Source organism: Pleurodeles waltl, chromosome 6 (assembly GCF_031143425.1).
Source record: "Pleurodeles waltl isolate 20211129_DDA chromosome 6, aPleWal1.hap1.20221129, whole genome shotgun sequence".
Taxonomy (NCBI): domain Eukaryota; kingdom Metazoa; phylum Chordata; class Amphibia; order Caudata; family Salamandridae; genus Pleurodeles; species Pleurodeles waltl.
This window is the reverse complement of record NC_090445.1, coordinates 83,063,092-83,090,100: the sequence shown is the minus strand read 5'-3', so window position 1 is coordinate 83,090,100 and position 27,009 is coordinate 83,063,092. Positions and strand designations below refer to the sequence as shown.

The window sequence follows — 27,009 nt, the reverse complement described above, 5'->3', positions numbered from 1 at the left end:
AAGTTTACAAACACCAAGGTGCATATTTATGCTTGGCTTGTGCCGTATTAGCATAAAAAATGTTGACGATAAAATGGTGCATAGCTAGCTCCTTATTTATATTTTGATGCTAGACCCGTCTAGCATCAAAATATTGGAGTTAGCGCCATGTTTAGGATGCACGAAAGCACCTTGCGCCAATGAATTGCCAGGTAGACGTTCTCACCCTAAACACAACGCTAACCCCTTAGTGCCATATTTATCCCTCGATGCAAAAATGGCGCTAACGAGGGAAGCGGACTGAAAAAATTGAGCTAAGTCCGAATAGCGCAAAACATTAACGCCTGATCAGACCCAGGCGTTAAAAAGAGGCTCACACACCACCACTCATAGAAAAAACCCAGACGGAGCCTTGGAAACTGCCAGGACAACATGGAAGTTCTACTACTCCAGCTTGGCACATGCTGCAGACGTCTGCAAAGACAGCAGATCCAACCACCACCACTGTGGCAACCTCAAACCCCACCACAACAGCCACAGAGACAGTGCAGAAGGAAGGAGAGAATTGTTAGACAGCGAATCACCATTTTAGGAATGAGGGAACAAGATCTGGTCTGGGTATACAGACTCAACCGGGAGTCCAATGTACGCCTGCTGCACCTGATAGCACCACACATCACGGCAAGGCTGCAAACTCCCCATAACATCCCACCCATTACAAAATTCCTCGCTGTCCTCAACATGATGGTGTCTGGATCATTCCAGACAACGGGTGCATTAGTGGCTGGTATCTCCCAGTCATCCTTTTCGGTCTGCCTACCAAAGGTCCTGGACGCAATCCTACACCTCACGTCACAACACATCTGCTTCTCAAACACCCAGCAGCTGCAGTATGGGACCAAGCAAGGTTTCTATCAGATAACTGGCTTTCCACATGTGCTGGGTGCAATGAACAGTACCGAAGTCCAACTGGTGTCACCTGCAGCAACGCAACACCTCTACAGGAACCGCAAGCACACACATTCCATCAATGTGCAGGCTATCATGGACCACCGTGAGCTCTTCAGAAACATCCTGGCGAAATATTCCGACAGCGTCCATGACGCATATATCTTTTGCCATTGCACCATCAACCAGCGGTTCCAGGATGGCGAATATAGTAATGGGCTACTCATAGGTATGTCACCATACCAATCATACCACACAACACACTAACCAGCAAGGACAAGCCAGACAAACTCAACAAGAAATACACATGGGCAGGGCCACAGAGATGTACAGGCAACAACACATAAGCTACATGCCACACCACACTGCACACATTGCATGTCACATACGTATGCACCCAAATCTACATATCACAGCAACACCCTGACTGGCAAACCACGTGTGGACAGGTGGAGCCAAGTCTCCTTTGCATGGCGAAGCTGCTCACAAATCACTACAAGTGTCCACAGGTTGACAACTAAATACAGATCACACACATACATTACCCCAAACAAAGACGCGCACAGGTATGTCAATGGGATAGGCTATGGTCATGTTGAGGAAGTCACACATAGGCACAGTCCCACGTAACTCATGGTGTGTCAGCCTCTGGAAGAACCTAAATCCAATGCCACCCAAGTGGTGCCCTAACCAAGTATACATCAGATACACATATCTGACATTCCTGTAGTGTTCACAGACACCTGTCTGCTGCATTGAGTCCCACACAAACGTATACAAAAATATTTCACTTTGAAGACCGTGGGGTTTAATCATGAGAAATGGGGCAGCACCTACTCCAGTGTCACCTCACATGCGCCCCCTAGTGCCCACTAAGAACACCATGTCTGTTCCAACTAACAGAAATGCTCCACCATGGTCTTGTGTCTGTGAAAAAATCACTAAGATTCATGGATGACATAGTCGGATGTGGTAGGTGTATAGTGGAGATGCATGACCTTATATTCTCCGTACTAAGGGACCCATTTGAAATATAGCTGTGTGTGAGAAAGTAGCCTCTTTCTAGCCTTGTTACCCCCACTTTTGGCCTGTTTGTGGTTGTATGTCAGGGTGTTTTCACTGTCTCACTGGGATCCTGCTAGCCAGGACCCAGTGCTCATAGTGAAAACCCTATGTTTTCAGTATGTTTGTTATGTGTCACTGGGACCCTGCTAGTCAGGACCCCAGTGCTCATAAGTTTGTGACCTATAGGTATGTGTTCCCTGTGTGATGCCTAACTGTCTCACTGAGGCTCTGCTAACCAGAACCTCAGTGGTTACGCTCTCTCTTTACAAATTGTCACTAACAGGCTAGTGACCATTTCACCAATTCACATTGGCATACTGGAACACCCTTATAATTCCCTAGTATATGGTACTGAGGTACCCAGGGTATTGGGGTTCCAGGAGATCCCGATGGGCTGCAGCATTTCTTTTGCCACCCATAGGGAGCTCTGACAATTCTTACACAGGCCTGCCACTGCAGCCTGAGTGAAATAACGTCCACGTTATTTCACAGCCATTTTACACTGCAGTTAAGTAACTTATAAGTCACCTATATGTCTAACCTTTACCTGGTAAAGGTTAGGTGCAAAGTTACTTAGTGTGAGGGCACCCTGGCACTAGCCAAGGAGCCCCCACATTGTTCAGGGCCAATTCCCCGGACTTTGTGAGTGCGGGGACACCATTACACGCGTGCACTACATATAGGTCACTACCTATATGTAGCTTCACAATGGTAACTCTGAATATGGCCATGTAACATGTCTATGATCATGGAATTGCCCCCTCTATGCCATCCTGGCATAGTTGGCACAATCCCATGATCCCAGTGGTCTGTAGCACAGACCCTGGTACTGCCAAACTGCCTTTCCTGGGGTTTCACTGCAGCTGCTGCTGCTGCCAACCCCTCAGACAGGGTTCTGCCCCCCTGGGGTCAAGCCAGGCTTGTCCCAGGGTGGCAGAACAAAGGACTTCCTCTGAGAGAGGGTGTTACACCCTCTCCCTTTGGAAAATGGTGTGAACGCAGGGGAGGAGTAGCCTCCCCCAGCCTCTGGAAATGCTTTCATGGGCACAGATGTGCCCAATTCTGCATACGCCAGTCTACACCGGTTCAGGGACCCCTTAGCCCTGCTCTGGCGCGAAACTGGACAAAGGAAAGGGGAGTGACCACTCCCCTGACCTGCACCTCCCCTGGGAGGTGTCCAGAGCTCCTCCAGTGTGCTCCAGACCTCTGCCATCTTGGAAACAGAGGTGCTGCTGGCACACTGGACTGCTCTGAGTGGCCAGTGCCACCAGGTGACGTCAGAGACTCCTTCTGATAGGCTCCTTCAGGTGTTGCTAGCCTATCCTCTCTCCTAGGTAGCCAAACCCTCTTTTCTGGCTATTTAGGGTCTCTGTCTCTGGGGAAACTTTAGATAACGAATGCAAGAGCTCATCAGAGTTCCTCTGCATCTCTCTCTTCACCTTCTGACAAGGAATCGACTGCTGACCGCGCTGGAAGCCTGCAAAACTGCAACAAAGTAGCTAAGACGACTACTGCAACTCTGTAACGCTGATCCTGCCGCCTTCTCGACTGTTTTCCTGTTGGTGCATGCTGTGGGGGTAGTCTGCCTCCTCTCTGCACTAGAAGCTCCGAAGAAATCTCCCGTGGGTCGACGGAATCTTCCCCCTGCAACCGCAGGCACCAAAGAACTGCATTACCGGTCCCTTGGGTCTCCTCTCAGCATGACGAGCGAGGTCCCTTGAATCCAGCAACTCTGTCCAAGTGACTCCCACAGTCCAGTGACTCTTCAGTCCAAGTTGGGTGGAGGTAAGTCCTTGCCTCCCCACGCCAGACTGTATTATTGGAAACTGCATCTTTTGCAGCTACTCCGGCTTCCGTGCACTTCCGGCAGAAATCCTTTGTGCACAGCCAAGCCTAGGTCCACGGCACTCTAACCTGCATTGCACAACTTTCTAAGTTGGTCTCCGGCGACGTGGGACTCCTTTGTGTAACTTCGGGTGAGCACTGTTTCACACATCCTTGTAGTGCCTGTTTCTGGCACTTCTCTGGGTGCTACCTGCTGCTGAGAGGGCTCTTTATCTTGCTCGACATCCCCTCTCTCTCCTGACACAATTTGCGACATCCTGGTCCCTCCTGGGCCACAGCAGCATCCAAAAACACTTACCGCATGATTTGCAGCTAGCAAGGCTTGTTGGCGGTCTTTTGGCGGGAAAACACTTCTGCACGACTCTCCACCGGCGAGAGGGATCGGTCCTCCAAAGGGGAAGTCTCTAGCCCTTTTCATTCCTGCAGAATCCTCAGCTTCTTCTGTCCAGTAGAAGCTTCTTTGCACCCACAGCTGGCATTTCCTGGGCATCTGCCCATCTCCGACTTGCTTGTGACTTTTGGACTTGGTCCCCTTGTTCCACAGGTACCCTTGACTGTAAATCCATTGTTGTTGCAATGCTGGTTTGTGTCTTTCCTGCATTATTCCCCTATCACGACTTCTTTGTTCTTTGGGGAACTTCAGTGCACTTTGCACTCACTTTTCAGGGTCTTGGGGAGGGCTATTTTTCTAACCCTTACTATTTTCTAATAGTCCCAGCGACCCTCTACAAGGTCACATAGGTTTGGGGTCCATTCGTGGTTCACATTCCACTTTTGGAGTATATGGTTTGTGTTGCCCCTATCCCTATGTGTCCCCATTGCATCCTATTGTAACTATACATTGTTTGCACTGTTTTCTAAGACTATACTGCATATTTTTGGTATTGTGTACATATAACTTGTGTATAATTGCTATCCTCATACTGAGGGTACTCACTGAGATACTTTGGCATATTGTCATAAAAAGAAAGTACCTTTATTTTTAGTAAATCTGTGTATTGTATTCTCTTGTGGTATTGTGCAAGTGACACTAGTGGTACTGTAGGAGCTTCACTCGTCTCCTAGTTCAGCCTAAGCTGCTCTGCTAAGCTACCATTATCTATCAGCCTATGCTGCTATACACCCTATACACTAATAAGGGATAACTGGGCCTGGTGCAAGGTGCAAGTACCCCTTGGTACTCACTACAAGCCAGTCCAGCCTCCTACATTGGTTGTGCAGCGGTGGGATAAGTGCTTTGAGACTACTTACCACTCTTGTCATTGTACTTTTCATAAGAGAAAAATATACAAAACAAGTTCAGTGTGTGTACACATAGCTAAAAAGTTTTGCATTTCCTCTTTTCACTCTTTTCTAAGTGCTGAAAAGTACATCTAAACTTTCTAAAAAGTTTAACAAGTTTTTTTTTCCTGTCTTTCAAAAAGTTCTGAAAACTTTTTTCTCTTATTCTATCACTTTAACTCTCTCTAGAAAATGTCTGGCACAGGCCAAAATGTTGATCTGTCCAAGATTGCATATGATCACCTTAGCTGGAAAGGAGCAAGGAGTCTCTGCATAGAGAGAGGTTTAAGTGTAGGGAAGAATCCTTCCTTGGAATTGTTACTTAACATGCTTAGAGAACAAGATAAGGCTAAAAGTGCCCCATCTGTTGAAAAAGTAGCTAATGGTTCCCAATCTGATCCAGGGTCTCCCCCAGGAAAAGATTCAGGAAAGAAACTTCTTAGCCTGCCCATTACTAGACAGTCTAGCATAGTTGGTAATGATGAAGAGCCACACCATACAAATAGTGTTGTCTCACATCATAGCAAGAGCATTTATTCTCACCACAGTGGAAGTGATGTTTCTGTTAGCCAAGCTGCTAGGGTGCCCTCTGTAAGGGACAGGTCTCCTTCTGTTCATTCCCATCATACCTCTGTATCTAGGAATGTCCCTCCCACCAACCCTGATGACAGATTGTTAGAAAGGGAACTCAATAAGTTGAGGGTGGAACAAACCAGACTGAAGCTTAAAAAGCAACAGCTGGATTTGGATAGACAGTCATTAGAACTAGAGAAGGAAAGACAGAAGTTGGGTTTTGAAACCCATGGTGGCAGCAGCAGTATTCCCCATAGTCCTCCTGCAAAAGAGCATGTTTCCAGGAATCTGCATAAGATAGTTCCCCCTTATAAGGAGGGGGATGACATTAACAAGTGGTTTGCTGCACTTGAGAGGGCCTGTGTTGTACAGGATGTCCCTCAAAGGCAGTGGGCTGCTATCCTATGGCTATCATTTAGTGGAAAAGGTAGGGATAGGCTCCTTACTGTGAAAGAAAGTGATGCCAATAATTTTACAGTTCTTAAGAATGCACTCCTGGATGGTTATGGCTTAACCACTGAACAATACAGGATAAAGTTCAGAGAGACCAAAAAGGAGTCTTCACAAGACTGGGTTGATTTCATTGACCATTCAGTGAAAGCCTTGGAGGGGTGGTTACATGGCAGTAAAGTTACTGATTATGACAGCCTGTATAACTTGATCCTGAGAGAGCATATTCTTAATAATTGTGTGTCTGATTTGTTGCACCAGTACTTGGTGGACTCTGATCTGACCTCTCCCCAAGAATTGGGAAAGAAGGCAGACAAATGGGTCAGAACAAGGGTGAACAGAAAAGTTCATACAGGGGGTGACAAAGAGAACAATAAGAAGAACGATGGTGAAAAATCTCAAGATAAGCATGGGGATAAGGGTAAAACCAAAGATTCCACTTCAAATCTTAAACACTCTTCAGGGGGTGGGGATAAAACAAATTCTTCCTCTTCTTCTCAACCTACACAATTTAAAAAGCCTTGGTGCTTTGTGTGTAAAAATAGAGGCCATAGGCCAGGGGATAAGTCCTGTCCAGGTAAACCCCCTGAGCCTACCACCACTAATACATCAAGCTCTAGTGCCCCTAGCAGTAGTGGTACTAGTGGTGGGACTGCTGGCAACAGTCAAGTTAAGGGTGTAGTTGGGTTCACTTATGGGTCCATAGTAGAAACTGGGGTAGTCAGTCCCAAGACAGTTTCTGTCACACCTAGTGGCATTGGCCTTGCCACACTGGCTGCTTGTCCCCTTACATTGGATAAGTACAGGCAGACAGTTTCAATAAATGGTGTTGAGGCCTTGGCCTACAGGGACACAGGTGCCAGTATCACTTTGGTGACTGAAAACCTAGTGCATCCTGAACAACACATCATTGGACAACAGTATAAGATTATTGATGTCCATAACTCCACTAAGTTTCTTCCCTTAGCTATAATTCAGTTTAGTTGGGGTGGAGTTACTGGCCCTAAGCAGGTGGTGGTATCACCTAGCTTACCTGTAGACTGTCTCTTAGGTAATGACCTAGAGGCCTCAGGTTGGGCTGATGTAGAGTTTTATGCCCATGCAGCCATGCTGGGCATCCCTGAGGAATTGTTCCCTCTCATTTCTACTGAAATGAAAAAGCACAGGAGAGAAGGCCTGAAAACTCTGGATCCCTCTCCATCAACAGGTAAAAAGGGTATCACAGTATCCCCTAACCACCCTACCATTCAGGAGACCATTCCTGTGGTGGGAGAAACCTCTCCTGGGGTGGCACCTGTTCCAAGGGAATCATCAGTTGGCAAAACTGTACTCCCTGAGGTGGAAGTACCTCTCTGTGGGATAACTAACATTGGTGAGAAAAAGAGCACCATTTTAGTTAACATGGAGCATCCCTCCAACCCTCCCAGAGAAACTTTGGTGCAGAATCCCTGCACTACCTCACAACACTTAGGACAGCATCCCTGCCCTAGTGTGGAGCTCATAGGACAGCATCCCTGCCCTGCTCCAACTAAAGAGAAACAGCATCCCTGTTCTCTCTTCCAGCCATATGGACAACGTTTTTGCCCAGCTATGGCTTTACTGAGACAGCATCCCTGTCTGGCATTTCCATCATTACAAATAGGTTCAGTGGATAATTCCCACTGCTCTAAACTAAAACTTACTGATAGAAACTCTGAAAATACATCTTCACATTGTTGCTTAGCTAAAAAACTTCAAACAGGGTGGTTTACATCCCCACAGGGAAGTAACCATATAGTGGATGATAAAGGGAGTAACCAGTCTATGGCAGAGCTACTCTCTACTTATCACCACTTAGACAATAAAGTCTCAACTGGCCAAGGTTAGCCTTATTGTCCTTCATTTGGGGGGGGGGTTGTGTGAGAAAGTAGCCTCTTTCTAGCCTTGTTACCCCCACTTTTGGCCTGTTTGTGAGTGTATGTCAGGGTGTTTTCACTGTCTCACTGGGATCCTGCTAGCCAGGACCCCAGTGCTCATAGTGAAAACCCTATGTTTTCAGTATGTTTGTTATGTGTCACTGGGACCCTGCTAGTCAGGACCCCAGTGCTCATAAGTTTGTGACCTATAGGTATGTGTTCCCTGTGTGATGCCTAACTGTCTCACTGAGGCTCTGCTAACCAGAACCTCAGTGGTTATGCTCTCTCTTTACAAATTGTCACTAACAGGCTAGTGACCATTTCACCAATTCACATTGGCATACTGGAACACCCTTATAATTCCCTAGTATATGGTACTGAGGTACCCAGGGTATTGGGGTTCCAGGAGATCCCGATGGGCTGCAGCATTTCTTTTGCCACCCATAGGGAGCTCTGACAATTCTTACACAGGCCTGCCACTGCAGCCTGAGTGAAATAACGTCCACGTTATTTCACAGCCATTTTACACTGCACTTAAGTAACTTATAAGTCACCTATATGTCTAACCTTTACCTGGTAAAGGTTAGGTGCAAAGTTACTTAGTGTGAGGGCACCCTGGCACTAGCCAAGGTGCCCCCACATTGTTCAGGGCCACTTCCCCGGACTTTGTGAGTGCGGGGACACCATTACACGCGTGCACTACATATAGGTCACTACCTATATGTAGCTTCACAATGGTAACTCCGAATATGGCCATGTAACATGTCTATGATCATGGAATTGCCCCCTCTATGCCATCCTGGCATAGTTGGCACAATCCCATGATCCCAGTGGTCTGTAGCACAGACCCTGGTACTGCCAAACTGCCTTTCCTGGGGTTTCACTGCAGCTGCTGCTGCTGCCAACCCCTCAGACAGGTTTGTGCCCCCCTGGGGTCAAGCCAGGCTTGTCCCAGGATGGCAGAACAAAGGACTTCCTCTGAGAGAGGGTGTTACACCCTCTCCCTTTGGAAAATGGTGTGAAGGCAGGGGAGGAGTAGCCTCCCCCAGCCTCTGGAAATGCTTTCATGGGCACAGATGTGCCCAATTCTGCATAAGCCAGTCTACACCGGTTCAGGGACCCCTTAGCCCTGCTCTGGCGCAAAACTGGACAAAGGAAAGGGGAGTGACCACTCCCCTGACCTGCACCTCCCCTGGGAGGTGTCCAGAGCTCCTCCAGTGTGCTCCAGACCTCTGCCATCTTGGAAACAGAGGTGCTGCTGGCACACTGGACTGCTCTGAGTGGCCAGTGCCACCAGGTGACGTCAGAGACTCCTTCTGATAGGCTCCTTCAGGTGTTGCTAGCCTATCCTCTCTCCTAGGTAGCCAAACCCTCTTTTCTGGCTATTTAGGGTCTCTGTCTCTGGGGAAACTTTAGATAACGAATGCAAGAGCTCATCAGAGTTCCTCTGCATCTCTCTCTTCACCTTCTGACAAGGAATCGACTGCTGACCGCGCTGGAAGCCTGCAAAACTGCAACAAAGTAGCTAAGACGACTACTGCAACTCTGTAACGCTGATCCTGCCGCCTTCTCGACTGTTTTCCTGTTGGTGCATGCTGTGGGGGTAGTCTGCCTCCTCTCTGCACCAGAAGCTCTGAAGAAATCTCCCGTGGGTCGACGGAATCTTCCCCCTGCAACCGCAGGCACCAAAGAACTGCATTACCGGTCCCTTGGGTCTCCTCTCAGCATGACGAGCGAGGTCCCTTGAATCCAGCAACTCTGTCCAAGTGACTCCCACAGTCCAGTGACTCTTCAGTCCAAGTTTGGTGGAGGTAAGTCCTTGCCTCCCCACGCCAGACTGCATTGTTGGAAACCGCGTCTTTTGCAGCTACTCCGGCTTCCGTGCACTTCCGGTGGAAATCCTTTGTGCACAGCCAAGCCTAGATCCACGGCACTCTAACCTGCATTGCACGACTTTCTAAGTTGGTCTCCGGCGACGTGGGACTCCTTTGTGTAACTTCGGGTGAGCACCGTTTCACGCATCCTCGTAGTGCCTGTTTCTGGCACTTCTCCGGGTGCTACCTGCTGCTGAGAGGGCTCCTTGTCTTGCTCGACATCCCCTCTCTCTCCTGACGCAATTTGCGACATCCTGGTCCCTCCTGGGCCACAGCAGCATCCAAAAACGCTTACCGCTTAATTTGCAGCTAGCAAGGCTTGTTGGTGGTCTTTTGGCAGGAAAGCACTTTTGCACGACTCTCCATGGCGAGAGGGATCCGTCCTCGAAAGGGGAAGTCTCTAGCCCTTTTTGTTCCTGCAGAATCCTCAGCTTCTTCTGTCCAGTAGAAGCTTCTTTGCACCCACAGCTGGCATTTCCTGGGCATCTGCCCATCTCCGACTTGCTTGTGACTTTTGGACTTGGTCCCCTTGTTCCACAGGTACCCTTGACTGTAAATCCATCGTTGTTGCAATGCTGGTTTGTGTCTTTCCTGCATTATTCCCCTATCACGACTTCTTTGTCCTTTGGGGAACTTCAGTGCACTTTGCACTCACTTTTCAGGGTCTTGGGGAGGGCTATTTTTCTAACCCTTACTATTTTCTAATAGTCCAAGCGACCCTCTACAAGGTCACATAGGTTTGAGGTCCATTCGTGGTTCACATTACACTTTTGGAGTATATGGTTTGTGTTGCCCCTATCCCTATGTGTCCCCATTGCATCCTATTGTAACTATACATTGTTTGCACTGTTTTCTAAGACTATACTGCATATTTTTGGTATTGTGTACATATAACTTGTGTATAATTGCTATCCTCATACTGAGGGTACTCACTGAGATACTTTGGCATATTGTCATAAAAATAAAGTACCTTTATTTTTAGTATATCTGTGTATTGTGTTTTCTTGTGATATTGTGCAAGTGACACCAGTGGTACTGTAGGAGCTTCACTCGTCTCCTAGTTCAGCCTAAGCTGCTCTGCTAAGCTACCATTATCTATCAGCCTATGCTGCTATACACCCTATACACTAATAAGGGATAACTGGGCCTGGTGCAAGGTGCAAATACCCCTTGGTACTCACTACAAGCCAGTCCAGCCTCCTACATTGGTTGTGCAGCGGTGGGATAAGTTCTTTGAGACTACTTACCACTCTTGTCATTGTACTTTTCATAAGAGAAAAATATACAAAACAAGTTCAGTGTGTGTACACATAGCTAAAAAGTTTTGCATTTCCTCTTTTCACTCTTTTCTAAGTGCTGAAAAGTACATCTAAACTTTCTAAAAAGTTTAACAAGTTTTTTTTTCCTGTCTTTCAAAAAGTTCTGAAAACTTTTTTCTCTTATTCTATCACTTTAACTCTCTCTAGAAAATGTCTGGCACAGGCCAAAATGTTGATCTGTCCAAGATTGCATATGATCACCTTAGCTGGAAAGGAGCAAGGAGTCTCTGCATAGAGAGAGGTTTGAGTGTAGGGAAGAATCCTTCCTTGGAATTGTTACTTAACATGCTTAGAGAACAAGATAAGGCTAAACGTGCCCCATCTGTTGAAAAAGTAGCTAATGGTTCCCAATCTGATCCAGGGACTCCCCCAGGAAAAGATTCAGGAAAGAAACTTCTTAGCCTGCCCATTACTAGACAGTCTAGCATAGTTGGTAATGATGAAGAGCCACACCATACAAATAGTGTTGTCTCACATCATAGCAAGAGCATTTATTCTCACCACAGTGGAAGTGATGTTTCTGTTAGCCAAGCTGCTAGGGTGCCCTCTGTAAGGGACAGGTCTCCTTCTGTTCATTCCCATCATACCTCTGTATCTAGGAATGTCCCTCCCACCAACCCTGATGACAGATTGTTAGAAAGGGAACTCAATAAGTTGAGGGTGGAACAAACCAGACTGAAGCTTAAAAAGCAACAGCTGGATTTGGATAGACAGTCATTAGAACTAGAGAAGGAAAGACAGAAGTTGGGTTTTGAAACCCATGGTGGCAGCAGCAGTATTCCCCATAGTCATCCTGCAAAAGAGCATGTTTCCAGGAATCTGCATAAGATAGTTCCCCCTTATAAGGAGGGGGATGACATTAACAAGTGGTTTGCTGCACTTGAGAGGGCCTGTGTTGTACAGGATGTCCCTCAAAGGCAGTGGGCTGCTATCCTATGGCTATCATTTAGTGGAAAAGGTAGGGATACGCTCCTTACTGTGAAAGAAAGTGATGCCAATAATTTTACAGTTCTTAAGAATGCACTCCTGGATGGTTATGGCTTAACCACTGAACAATACAGGATAAAGTTCAGAGAGACCAAAAAGGAGTCTTCACAAGACTGGGTTGATTTCATTGACCATTCAGTGAAAGCCTTGGAGGGGTGGTTACATGGCAGTAAGTTACTGATTATGACAGCCTGTATAACTTGATCCTGAGAGAGCATATTCTTAATAATTGTGTGTCTGATTTGTTGCACCAGTACTTGGTGGACTCTGATCTGACCTCTCCCCAAGAATTGGGAAAGAAGGCAGACAAATGGGTCAGAACAAGGGTGAACAGAAAAGTTCATACAGGGGGTGACAAAGAGAACAATAAGAAGAAAGATGGTGAAAAATCTCAAGATAAGCATGGGGATAATGGTAAAACCAAAGATTCCACTTCAAATCTTAAACACTCTTCAGGGGGTGGGGATAAAACAAATTCTTCCTCTTCTTCTCAACCTACACAATTTAAAAAGCCTTGGTGCTTTGTGTGTAAAAATAGAGGCCATAGGCCAGGGGATAAGTCCTGTCCAGGTAAACCCCCTGAGCCTACCACCACTAATACATCAAGCTCTAGTGCCCCTAGCAGTAGTGGTACTAGTGGTGGGACTGCTGGCAACAGTCAAGTTAAGGGTGTAGTTGGGTTCACTTATGGGTCCATAGTAGAAACTGGGGTAGTCAGTCCCAAGACAGTTTCTGTCACACCTAGTGGCATTGGCCTTGCCACACTGGCTGCTTGTCCCCTTACATTGGATAAGTACAGGCAGACAGTTTCAATAAATGGTGTTGAGGCCTTGGCCTACAGGGACACAGGTGCCAGTATCACTTTGGTGACTGAAAACCTAGTGCATCCTGAACAACACATCATTGCACAACAGTATAAGATTATTGATGTCCATAACTCCACTAAGTTTCTTCCCTTAGCTATAATTCAGTTTAGTTGGGGTGGAGTTACTGGCCCTAAGCAGGTGGTGGTATCACCTAGCTTACCTGTAGACTGTCTCTTAGGTAATGACCTAGAGGCCTCAGGTTGGGCTGATGTAGAGTTTTATGCCCATGCAGCCATGCTGGGCATCCCTGAGGAATTGTTCCCTCTCATTTCTACTGAAATGAAAAAGCACAGGAGAGAAGGCCTGAAAACTCTGGATCCCTCTCCATCAACAGGTAAAAAGGGTATCACAGTATCCCCTAACCACCCTACCATTCAGGAGACCATTCCTGTGGTGGGAGAAACCTCTCCTGGGGTGGCACCTGTTCCAAGGGAATCATCAGTTGGCAAAACTGTAATCCCTGAGGTGGAAGTACCTCTCTGTGGGATAACTAACATTGGTGAGAAAAAGAGCACCATTTTAGTTAACATGGAGCATCCCTCCAACCCTCCCAGAGAAACTTTAGTGCAGAAACCCTGCACTACCTCACAACACTTAGGACAGCATCCCTGCCCTAGTGTGGAGCTCATAGGACAGCATCCCTGCCCTGCTCCAACTAAAGAGAAACAGCATCCCTGTTCTCTCTTCCAGCCATATGGACAAAGTTTTTGCCCAGCTATGGCTTTACTGAGACAGCATCCCTGTCTGGCATTTCCATCATTACAAATAGGTTCAGTGGATAATTCCCACTGCTCTAAACTAAAACTTACTGATAGAAACTCTGAAAATACATCTTCACATTGTTGCTTAGCTAAAAAACTTCAAACAGGGTGGTTTACATCCCCACAGGGAAGTAACCATATAGTGGATGATAAAGGGAGTAACCAGTCTATGGCAGAGCTACTCTCTACTTATCACCACTTAGACAATAAAGTCTCAACTGGCCAAGGTTAGCCTTATTGACCTTCGTTTGGGGGGGGGGGGGGGTTGTGTGAGAAAGTAGCCTCTTTCTAGCCTTGTTACCCCCACTTTTGGCCTGTTTGTGAGTGTATGTCAGGGTGTTTTCACTGTCTCACTGAGATCCTGCTAGCCAGGACCCAGTGCTCATAGTGAAAACCCTATGTTTTCAGTATGTTTGTTATGTGTCACTGGGACCCTGCTAGTCAGGACCCCAGTACTCATAAGTTTGTGACCTATAGGTATGTGTTCCCTGTGTGATGCCTAACTGTCTCACTGAGGCTCTGCTAACCAGAACATCAGTGGTTATGCTCTCTCTTTACAAATTGTCACTAACAGGCTAGTGACCATTTCACCAATTCACATTGGCATACTGGAACACCCTTATAATTCCCTAGTATATGGTACTGAGGTACCCAGGGTATTGGGGTTCCAGGAGATCCCTATGGGCTGCAGCATTTCTTTTGCCACCCATAGGGAGCTCTGACAATTCTTACACAGGCCTGCCACTGCAGCCTGGGTGAAATAACGTCCACGTTATTTCACAGCCATTTTACACTGCACTTAAGTAACTTATAAGTCACCTATATGTCTAACCTTCACCTGGTAAAGGTTAGGTGCAAAGTTACTTAGTGTGAGGGCACCCTGGCACTAGCCAAGGTGCCCCCACATTGTTCAGGGCCAATTCCCCGGACTTTGTGAGTGCGGGGACACCATTAAACGCGTGCACTACATATAGGTCACTACCTATATGTAGCTTCACAATGGTAACTCCAAATATGGCCATGTAACATGTCTATGATCATGGAATTGCCCCCTCTATGCCATCCTGGCATAGTTGGCACAATCCCATGATCCCAGTGGTCTGTAGCACAGACCCTGGTACTGCCAAACTGCCTTTCCTGGGGTTTCACTGCAGCTGCTGCCAACCCCTCAGACAGGTTTCTGCCCCCCTGGGGTCAAGCCAGGCTTGTCCCAGGATGGCAGAACAAAGGACTTCCTCTGAGAGAGGGTGTTACACCATCTCCCTTTGGAAAATGGTGTGAAGGCAGGGGAGGAGTAGCCTCCCCCAGCCTCTGGAAATGCTTTCATGGGCACAGATGTGCCCAATTCTGCATAAGCCAGTCTACACCGGTTCAGGGACCCCTTAGCCCTTCTCTGGCGCGAAACTGGACAAAGGAAAGGGGAGTGACCCCTCCCCTGACCTGCACCTCCCCTGGGAGGTGTCCAGAGCTCCTCCAGTGTGCTCCAGACCTCTGCCATCTTGGAAACAGAGGTGCTGCTGGCACACTGGAATGCTCTGAGTGGCCAGTGCCACCAGGTGACGTCAGAGACTCCTTCTTATAGGCTCCTTCAGGTGTTGCTAGCCTATCCTCTCTCCTAGGTAGCCAAACCCTCTTTTCTGGCTATTTAGGGTCTCTGTCTCTGGGGAAACTTTAGATAACGAATGCAAGAGCTCATCAGAGTTCCTCTGCATCTCTCTCTTCACCTTCTGACAAGGAATCGACTGCTGACCGCGCTGGAAGCCTGCAAAACTGCAACAAAGTAGCTAAGACGACTACTGCAACTCTGTAACGCTGATTCTGCCGCCTTCTCGACTGTTTTCCTGTTGGTGCATGCTGTGGGGGTAGTCTGCCTCCTCTCTGCACTAGAAGCTCCGAAGAAATCTCCCGTGGGTCGACGGAATCTTCCCCCTGCAACCGCAGGCACCAAAGAACTGCATTACCGGTCCCTTGTGTCTCCTCTCAGCATGACGAACGAGGTCCCTTGAATCCAGCAGCTCTGTCCAAGTGACTCCCACAGTCCAGTGACTCTTCAGTCCAAGTTTGGTGGAGGTAAGTCCTTGCCTCCCCACGCCAGACTGCATTGTTGGAAACCGCATCTTTTGCAGCTACTACGGCTTCCGTGCACTTCCGGCGGAAATCCTTTGTGCACAGCCAAGCCTAGGTCCACGGCACTCTAACCTGCATTGCACGACTTTCTAAGTTGGTCTCCGGAGACGTGGAACTCCTTTGTGTAACTTTGGGTGAGCACTGTTTCACACATCCTCGTAGTGCCTGTTTCTGGCACTTCTCCGGGGGCTACCTGCTGCTGAGAGAGCTCCTTGTCTTGCTCGATGTCCCCTCTCTCTCCTGACGCAATTTACGACATCCTGGTCCCTCCTGGGCCACAGCAGCATCCAAAAATGCTTACCGTACGATTTGCAGCTAGCAAGGCTTGTTGGCGGTCTTTCGGCAGGAAAACACTTCTGCACGACTCTCCACGGCAAGAGGGATCCGTCCTCCAAAGGGGAAGTCTCTAGCACTTTTCGTTCCTGCAGAATCCTCAGCTTCTTCTGTCCAGTAGAAGCTTCTTTGCACCCACAGCTGGCATTTTCTGGGCATCTGCCCATCTCCGACTTGCTTGTGACTTTTGGACTTGGTCCCCTTGTTCCACAGGTACCCTCGACTGTAAATCCATCGTTGTTGCAATGCTGGTTTGTGTCTTTCCTGCATTATTCCCCTATCACGACTTCTTTGTCCTTTGGGGAACTTCAGTGCACTTTGCACTCACTTTTCAGGGTCTTGGGGAGGGCTATTTTTCTAACCCTTACTATTTTCTAATAGTCCCAGCGACCCTCTACAAGGTCACATAGGTTTGGGGTCCATTTGTGGTTCACATTCCACTTTTGGAGTATATGGTTTGTGTTGCCCCTATCCCTATGTGTCCCCATTGCATCCTATTGTAACTATACATTGTTTGCACTGTTTTCTAAGACTATATTGCATATTTTTGGTATTGTGTACATATAACTTGTGTATAATTGCTATCCTCATACTGAGGGTACTCACTGAGATACTTTGGCATATTGTCATAAAAATAAAGTACCTTTATTTTTAGTATATCTGTGTATTGTGTTTTCTTGTGATATTGTGCAAGTGACACCAGTGGTACTGTAGGAGCTTCACTCGTCTCCTAGTTCAGCCTAAGCTGCTCTGCTAAGCTATCATTATCTATCAGCCTATGCTGCTATACACCCTATACACTAATAAGGGATAACTGGGCCTGGTGCAAGGTGCAAGTACCCCTTGGTACTCACTACAAGCCAGTCCAGCCTCCTACATTGGTTGTGCAGCGGTGGGATAAGTTCTTTGAGACTACTTACCACTCTTGTCATTGTACTTTTCATAAGAGAAAAATATACAAAACAAGTTCAGTGTGTGTACACATAGCTAAAAAGTTTTGCATTTCCTCTTTTCACTCTTTTCTAAGTGCTGAAAAGTACATCTAAACTTTCTAAAAAGTTTAACAAGTTTTTTTTTCCTGTCTTTCAAAAAGTTCTGAAAACTTTTTTCTCTTATTCTATCACTTTAACTCTCTCTAGAAAATGTCTGGCACAGGCCAAAATGTTGATCTGTCCAAGATTGCATATGATCACTTTAGCTGGAAAGGAGCAAGGAGTCTCTGCATAGAGAGAGGTTTGAGTGTAGGGAAGAATCCTTCCTTGGAATTGTTACTTAACATGCTTAGAGAACAAGATAAGGCTAAAAGTGCCCCATCTGTTGAAAAAGTAGCTAATGGTTCCCAATCTGATCCAGGGACTCCCCCAGGAAAAGATTCAGGAAAGAAACTTCTTAGCCTGCCCATTACTAGACAGTCTAGCATAGTTGGTAATGATGAAGAGCCACACCATACAAATAGTGTTGTCTCACATCATAGCAAGAGCATTTATTCTCACCACAGTGGAAGTGATGTTTCTGTTAGCCAAGCTGCTAGGGTGCCCTCTGTAAGGGACAGGTCTCCTTCTGTTCATTCCCATCATACCTCTGTATCTAGGAATGTCCCTCCCACCAACCCTGATGACAGATTGTTAGAAAGGGAACTCAATAAGTTGAGGGTGGAACAAACCAGACTGAAGCTTAAAAAGCAACAGCTGGATTTGGATAGACAGTCATTAGAACTAGAGAAGGAAAGACAGAAGTTGGGTTTTGAAACCCATGGTGGCAGCAGCAGTATTCCCCATAGTCATCCTGCAAAAGAGCATGTTTCCAGGAATCTGCATAAGATAGTTCCCCCTTATAAGGAGGGGGATGACATTAACAAGTGGTTTGCTGCACTTGAGAGGGCCTGTGTTGTACAGGATGTCCCTCAAAGGCAGTGGGCTGCTATCCTATGGCTATCATTTAGTGGAAAAGGTAGGGATACGCTCCTTACTGTGAAAGAAAGTGATGCCAATAATTTTACAGTTCTTAAGAATGCACTCCTGGATGGTTATGGCTTAACCACTGAACAATACAGGATAAAGTTCAGAGAGACCAAAAAGGAGTCTTCACAAGACTGGGTTGATTTCATTGACCATTCAGTGAAAGCCTTAGAGGGGTGGTTACATGGCAGTAAGTTACTGATTATGACAGCCTGTATAACTTGATCCTGAGAGAGCATATTCTTAATAATTGTGTGTCTGATTTGTTGCACCAGTACTTGGTGGACTCTGATCTGACCTCTCCCCAAGAATTGGGAAAGAAGGCAGACAAATGGGTCAGAACAAGGGTGAACAGAAAAGTTCATACAGGGGGTGACAAAGAGAACAATAAGAAGAAAGATGGTGAAAAATCTCAAGATAAGCATGGGGATAATGGTAAAACCAAAGATTCCACTTCAAATCTTAAACACTCTTCAGGGGGTGGGGATAAAACAAATTCTTCCTCTTCTTCTCAACCTACACAATTTAAAAAGCCTTAGTGCTTTGTCTGTAAACATAGAGGCCATAGGCCAGGGGATAAGTCCTGTCCAGGTAAACCCCCTGAGCCTACCACCACTAATACATCAAGCTCTAGTGCCCCTAGCAGTAGTGGTACTAGTGGGGGGACTGCTGGCAACAGTCAAGTTAAGGGTGTAGTTGGGTTCACTTATGGGTCCATAGTAGAAACTGGGGTAGTCAGTCCCAAGACAGTTTCTGTCACACCTAGTGGCATTGGCCTTGCCACACTGTCTGCTTGGCCTCTTACATTGGATAAGTACAGGCAGACAGTTTCAATAAATGGTGTTGAGGCCTTGGCCTACAGGGACACAGGTGCCAGTATCACTTTGGTGACTGAAAACCTAGTGCATCCTGAACAACACATCATTGGACAACAGTATAAGATTATTGATGTCCATAACTCCACTAAGTTTCTTCCCTTAGCTATAATTCAGTTTAGTTGGGGTGGAGTTACTGGCCCTAAGCAGGTGGTGGTATCACCTAGCTTACCTGTAGACTGTCTCTTAGGTAATGACCTAGAGGCCTCAGGTTGGGCTGATGTAGAGTTTTATGCCCATGCAGCCATGCTGGGCATCCCTGAGGAATTGTTCCCTCTCATTTCTACTGAAATGAAAAAGCACAGGAGAGAAGGCCTGAAAACTCTGGATCCCTCTCCATCAACAGGTAAAAAGGGTATCACAGTATCCCCTAACCACCCTACCATTCAGGATACCATTCCTGTGGTGGGAGAAACCTCTCCTGGGGTGGCACCTGTTCCAAGGGAATCATCAGTTGGCAAAACTGTACTCCCTGAGGTGGAAGTACCTCTCTGTGGGATAACTAACATTGGTGAGAAAAAGAGCACCATTTTAGTTAACATGGAGCATCCCTCCAACCCTCCCAGAGAAACTTTAGTGCAGAAACCCTGCACTGCCTCACAACACTTAGGACAGTGTGGAGCTCATAGGACAGCATCCCTGCCCTGCTCCAGCTAAAGAGAAACAGCATCCCGGTTCTCTCTTCCAGCCATATGGACAAAGTTTTTGCCCAGCTATGGCTTTACTGAGACAGCATCCCTGTCTGGCATTTCCATCATTACAAATAGGTTCAGTGGATAATTCCCACTGCTCTAAACTAAAACTTACTGATAGAAACTCTGAAAATACATCTTCACATTGTTGCTTAGCTAAAAAACTTCAAACAGGGTGGTTTACATCCCCACAGGGAAGTAACCATATAGTGGATGATAAAGGGAGTAACCAGTCTATGGCAGAGCTACTCTCTACTTATCACCACTTAGACAATAAAGTCTCAACTGGCCAAGGTTAGCCTTATTGTCCTTCGTTTGGGGGGGGGTTGTGTGAGAAAGTAGCCTCTTTCTAGCCTTGTTACCCCCACTTTTGGCCTGTTTGTGAGTGTATGTCAGGGGGTTTTCACTGTCTCACTGGGATCCTGCTAGCCAGGACCCAGTGCTCATAGTGAAAACCCTATGTTTTCAGTATGTTTGTTATGTGTCACTGGGACCCTGCTAGTCAGGACCCCAGTGCTCATAAGTTTGTGACCTATAGGTATGTGTTCCCTGTGTGATGCCTAACTGTCTCACTGAGGCTCTGCTAACCAGAACCTCAGTGGTTATGCTCTCTCTTTACAAATTGTCACTAACAGGCTAGTGACCATTTCACCAATTCACATTGGCATACTGGAACACCCTTATAATTCCCTAGTATATGGTACTGAGGTACCCAGGGTATTGGGGTTCCAGGAGATCCCTATGGGCTGCAGCATTTCTTTTGCCACCCATAGGGAGCTCTGACAATTCTTACACAGGCCTGCCACTGCAGCCTGAGTGAAATAACGTCCACGTTATTTCACAGCTATTTTACACTGCACTTAAGTAACTTATAAGTCACCTATATGTCTAACCTTTACCTGGTAAAGGTTAGGTGTAAAGTTACTTAGTGTGAGGGCACCCTGGCACTAGCCAAGGTGCCCCCACATTGTTCAGAGCCAATTCCCCGGACTTTGTGAGTGCGGGGACACCATTACACGCGTGCACAACATATAGGTCACTACCTATATGTAGCTTCACAATGGTAACTCCGAATATGGCCATGTAACATGTCTATGATCATGGAATTGCCCCCTCTATGCCATCCTGGCATAGTTGGCACAATCCCATGATCCCAGTGGTCTGTAGCACAGACCCTGGTACTGCCAAACTGCCTTTCCTGGGGTTTCACTGCAGCTGCTGCTGCTGCCAACCCCTCAGACAGGTTTCTGCCCCCCTGGGGTCAAGCCAGGCTTGTCCCAGGATGGCAGAACAAAGGACTTCCTCTGAGAGAGGGTGTTACACCCTCTCCCTTTGGAAAATGGTGTGAAGGCAGGGGAGGAGTAGCCTCCCCCAGCCTCTGGAAATGCTTTCATGGGCACAGATGTGCCCAATTCTGCATAAGCCAGTCTACACCGGTTCAGGGACCCCTTAGCCCTTCTCTGGCGTGAAACTGGACAAAGGAAAGGGAAGTGACCACTCCCCTGACTTGCACCTCCCCTGGGAGGTGTCCAGAGCTCCTCCAGTGTGCTCCAGACCTCTGCCATCTTGGAAACAGAGGTGCTGCTGGCACACTGGACTGCTCTGAGTGGCCAGTGCCACCAGGTGACGTCAGAGACTCCTTCTGATAGGCTCCTTCAGGTGTTGCTAGCCTATCCTCTCTCCTAGGTAGTCAAACCCTCTTTTCTGGCTATTTAGGGTCTCTGTCTCTGGGGAAACTTTAGATAACGAATGCAAGAGCTCATCAGAGTTCCTCTGCATCTCTCTCTTCACCTTCTGACAAGGAATCGACTGCTGACCGCTCTGGAAGCCTGCAAAACTGCAACAAAGTAGCTAAGACGACTACTGCAACTCTGTAACGCTGATCCTGCCGCCTTCTCGACTGTTTTCCTGTTGGTGCATGCTGTGGGGGTAGTCTGCCTCCTCTCTGCACTAGAAGCTCAGAAGAAATCTCCCGTGGGTCGACTGAATCTTCCCCCTGCAACCGCAGGCACCAAAGAACTGCATTACCGGTCCCTTGGGTCTCCTCTCAGCATGACGAACGAGGTCCCTTGAATCCAGCAACTCTGTCCAAGTGACTCCCACAGTCCAGTGACTCTTCAGTCCAAGTTTGGTGGAGGTAAGTCCTTGCCTCCCCACGCCAGACTGCATTGTTGGAAACCGCATCTTTTGCAGCTACTCCGGCTTCCGTGCACTTCCGGCGGAAATCCTTTGTGCACAGCCAAGCCTATGTCCACGGCACTCTAACCTGCATTGCACGACTTTCTAAGTTGGTCTCCGGCGACGTGGGACTCCTTTGTGTACCTTCGGGTGAGCACCGTTTCACACATCCTCGTAGTGCCTGTTTCTGGCACTTCTCCGGGTGCTACCTGCTGCTGATGTCCCCTCTCTCTCCTGACGCAATTTGCGACATCCTGGTCCCTCCTGGGCCACAGCAGCATCCAAAAACGCTTACCATATGATTTGCAGCTAGCAAGGCTTGTTGGCGGTCTTTCGGCGGGAAAACACTTCTGCACAACTCTCCACGGCGAGCGAGATCCGTCCTCCAAAGGGGAAGTCTCTAGCCCGTTTCGTTCCTGCAGAATCCTCAGCTTCTTCTGTCCAGTAGAAGCTTCTTTGCACCCACAGCTGGCATTTCCTGGGCATCTGCCCATCTCCGACTTGCTTGTGACTTTTGGACTTGGTCCCCTTGTTCCACGGGTACCCTCGACTGGAAATCCATCGTTGTTGCATTGCTGGTTTGTGTCTTTCCTGCATTATTCCCCTATCACGACTTCTTTGTCCTTTGGGGAACTTCAGTGCACTTTGCACTCACTTTTCAGGGTCTTGGGGAGGGCTATTTTTCTAACCCTTACTATTTTCTAATAGTCCCAGCGACCCTCTACAAGGTCACATAGGTTTGGGGTCCATTCGTGGTTCACATTCCACTTTTGGAGTATATGATTTGTGTTGCCCCTATCCCTATGTGTCCCCATTGCATCCTATTGTAACTATACATTGTTTGCACTGTTTTCTAAGACTATACTGCATATTTTTGGTATTGTGTACATATAACTTGTGTATAATTGCTATCCTCATACTGAGGGTACTCACTGAGATACTTTGGCATATTGTCATAAAAATAAAGTACCTTTATTTTTAGTATATCTGTGTATTGTGTTTTCTTGTGATATTGTGCAAGTGACACTAGTGGTACTGTAGGAGCTTCACTCGTCTCCTAGTTCAGCCTAAGCTGCTCTGCTAAGCTACCTTTATCTATCAGCCTATGCTGCTATACACCCTATACACTAATAAGGGATAACTGGGCCTGGTGCAAGGTGCAAGTACCCCTTGGTACTCACTACAAGCCAGTCCAGCCTCCTACACTGTGCCATCTCCCAAAGCCTGCACCATGCATGTGTTGAAAGTGTCAGTCAGAAATCATGTAATAGAAGGCAGGCAAAACTTCTGCAAAAAATTACTTCTTCCTACCAATGTGGGACACACACTCCCATACACGTCATGGCTGGTACAACCATCATCTGCCACAAAGGGTCACTAGGGCACATACATTTACGGGAAATGACAACATTGTGCCAAAATAGGCCACGCAGCCTACCTTCATTTACATGATGCAGGGATGCTCCTTATTTAATAGTATACAGCACACCCCTGTGTTGTGGCCAGTGCTTATGCAAAAATTAGCTACCAGCACCAACCCAGGCATCTTTGCACCATCGTGCAAGGATGTCTGCATTGAGGGCTGTGATTGTTCATGTGTGAGAAGGGACACCTTCCTGCACATAAACTACCATATCTGGCATTTCCTCCTACTATGCGTGCAGCAATATGCAGCACACATCAAATTTGCTAAAACACGAGGAGGAATAAAAGTATCCCACTAGTTGTGCAGTACTAATGCCACCCCTTGGGGGTGGGGTGAGATATTGGTGCTGCCTCAGATCTACAAAATCAGAGGCAGCTAGAAAATGCTATGGGTATTGCTGTGGCACACCCACAGCAACACCCATTGCTCGCCCCTTCCATGCAAAGGGTTGTGTGTGAAGGGGCTGTAGTCACAAGGTGGCATCAAGCAACAAAAAATGGTATAACACCACCTTTAAATATGGGGCAGGGCATACCACCACCGGAGCTTCTATAAAAGTGATGCTCTGGTGGCGCTAGGTGCTCAAAATTATGCTCCTAAGTGTCGCACTGCATGAATAGTGCAACATGTCAAAAAGGACAGCGCAATCTTGCTTTGTAGGGCAACAATGCTCTATCAACATCTGACACCATTGTGCTGCTTGGAAGTGGTATGTGCCATGTAAGACTAGTACACTGATCCAAATATAGACTACACAACACATAGGCCCAAATCATGACCGTCACTTCTGGGAACAACATAAAAACTTCCGAGGCCTTTAAGCCACTACCCAAGTTTGTCATGTCCATCAACACAGTTCAAAGAAACCATTTCACAAGAACAGGAATAGACAGTACACCACAAGCAAGTTTGTGTCACATCTCCAATGAAAAAGTACAACTGCCATGGGACGTACCAAGCCACTATCAACACTTAACAGCAGATCTCCTCTGTATTCATTGCAGCTAATCAAGGTAATGGCATCCAGCCGTGGGTGATGACCCCTTTTGCTAATCCCACAACGGTGGAGCAGTGGGTCTACAATGAGAGGCACAGGAAAACCCACAATTTGTTGGAGAGGACATCTGGCATCCTGAAATCCAGGTTCAGGTGTCTGGCCCTGACAGAAGGAAGCCTCTTATATGCTCCACCACTTGTTTGTAAGATCATCTTGGCATGTGCAATCCTGCACAACATTTGTGTCCGGACAAATATCCCCTGGGATGAAAAGGATGATGTTCGCAGCGAGGTTGAGGATGATGATGGAGCAGATCATGTGGAGGGGGAACAAATTAACACTGCAGCCGGAGTTCGTAGGAGATCCCATATTGTGGATAACTTCTACACATGACCACAGTACTTCAAACATCACCTTGTAAATAGCACTAATTATTCACTTTGCACCTGAATCTCCTTGGTTTACTCATTTTTTACTACATACTCCATTGGAATGTGACTCTAACAACAGTGAGCAGGTAGGTAACACAAAGGTGACCAGTATGGTAGCAACAGCCTTTGTGACATTAGTGGGTCTACTGCCACCATATCAAATATCAGTGGCACGTAATTTGCAGGCAGTGGATCCTGAAGGTCTGGATCCATGCACCACCACATATATTGTCCCGTCAAGTGGGAAAGGTGTCAATACCTAGCCCATCCACCACAACAACACCATGCATAACAGGATGAATGCAAGGGGGGCACACATGAGGTAGGGGCTGTCACCAAATGGATAACAAGTCATGTAGTAACAATACAGTGTCACAACTTATGGTGACAGTAGCATTGCCTGCATGGTACATGTGTGACAAGGGTGGTACATCACTGTGAACTGTGGTCCCTCAGTTAAAGCCCAGGGATTGTAACCAATGTCCCATGCTGAGCATGCACAGTGTAACCATGGAAATGTGTCCCAGCACTGCCAATGTTCACAACCCAGGCACATGGTGTGCTGTACCTCACGTATGGCACACACACATTGGCTGGGGAGTGCGCAATGGCTTGCATTAACTACATAAGCAGCTATGGGTACAGAATCACTATCCAAACACATGACCCATTGTCACCATCCATGGATATTTTGGGACAATGCACCACCACATATTCAACTGGGTAGAATGTAGTTACAGTAGCAAATGATCATAATGTACATAAGGTGCAAACATTTCACAAAATCTCCTGTCCTGACACATGGCTAGCCCAAATCTAGGCAAATATGTGCGTACTGTTGTATGGGTGTATGTTCTAGGTAGCAACGGTTTTGCCAGGATCCACTATGCTTGATGTGGCAGCATGTATATCTAGTATGCTGTGTACAACTACATCACACAGCACAAAACACCACACACCACCCATTGTCACTCACATGATAGGACAAGTGCATGATGGCAGTATAGACAATTAGTCCCATACATGTCGTTGCCTCCAACATCGCAGTCAGGTGTGGGTGTGCTATTCTGAGACACAATGCCAAACAGAGTGGGAGTAGACCTACCCATATATGTTGCAATTGGCTAATAAACTCTCCAGCACTGAGATGATGTGACACCTCAATATCAGTCAGTCATGGTAAGAGTTACCTATGCTGTGCCATGCTGGGGGAAATGCTAACACACATCCAATGGACATACTGGATGGACTGCTTCCAGACACCCACACATACTTATACATACAATATGGAATGTCAAATGGAGACAAACGAAGTGGTGTGACAGGAGTGATGTCACGAATGTGGGGAACACATGATAACTCACAAATACAGACAATGGAACTGTACCTATCAAGTTGGCAGGAGAAGGAGATGTAAACATCTTCCATAAACACAAGTTACATGTTGCATTGTCACATAGGCGCTCATTATTCTAATGAGACTACTGGATTTGAGCGGCAGAATCGCCTGTGGTGTGGGAGACTGAGTCTAACCCACTACAGGTGACACCTGTCGCCCCAATCCGGGTTTTGCTCCGGCTAACTAGCTGTGACTCATCTCTACCCAAGAGCAGGGATGATTGGGTAGCCGAGCGCATAGCACAATTGACTCTTCAGGGAAATCGTGGTCACTCAGATCTCATCTGTTTCTCTCAGTTACATTAGTCTCACATATACAATGACAAACAGAGGCAGTATATGTTTTAATAAGGTTTTAATGAAGTAACTGCATCTTAGATACTAAAGCATGTACTGCAATAACCAGGACGATAAAGCATGACAGGATTAAAATTGTGACAAGGAGAGTGAAGCATAGAAATAATGCTACCATGTTGTCACTAGAGTCAATAGACTAATTCCAACCTAGGTTTATATTCGAGCACAGCATGTTAAGCTCTAGTTCTGCCCTTGAGGTTCCCCTGGGAAGACATCAACCCCCATACCTGAGCAAAGGCCTGAAGTCTGCATAAGCAGCTGTAGGGAGGCGTTCAGCAATCAGCATACAGTCGTGGTCATCTGGCTGGAATATCCTTCTAACGTGTATGGGACAGGGAAGTGTTTTTATAATAAAACATCTGAGGTTCTGAGAAAATGTCCATACGTAAGGATG

General features: G+C 46.9%; 1 protein-coding gene across 1 annotated transcript; it reads left to right on the top strand.

Moving 5' to 3' along the window:
* The first annotated feature begins 411 nt into the window (after positions 1–411).
* LOC138301494 (putative nuclease HARBI1) lies at positions 412–24,822 on the top strand. Its single transcript, XM_069242006.1, has 2 exons — positions 412–1,156; positions 24,437–24,822. The coding sequence occupies exons 1-2, from the start codon at positions 412–414 to the stop codon at positions 24,820–24,822; spliced, it is 1,131 nt and encodes a 376-aa protein (XP_069098107.1).
* The last annotated feature ends 2,187 nt before the right edge of the window (positions 24,823–27,009 follow it).

Bases quoted from the DNA above. Each gene is read 5' to 3' on its own strand.
- LOC138301494 (XM_069242006.1), top strand. From the start codon at position 412: ATGGAAGTTCTACTACTCCAGCTTGGCACATGCTGCAGACGTCTGCAA. The intron at 1,157-24,436 runs GTATGTCACCAT...TATTCATTGCAG, and splicing joins TAGTAATGGGCTACTCATAG to CTAATCAAGGTAATGGCATC.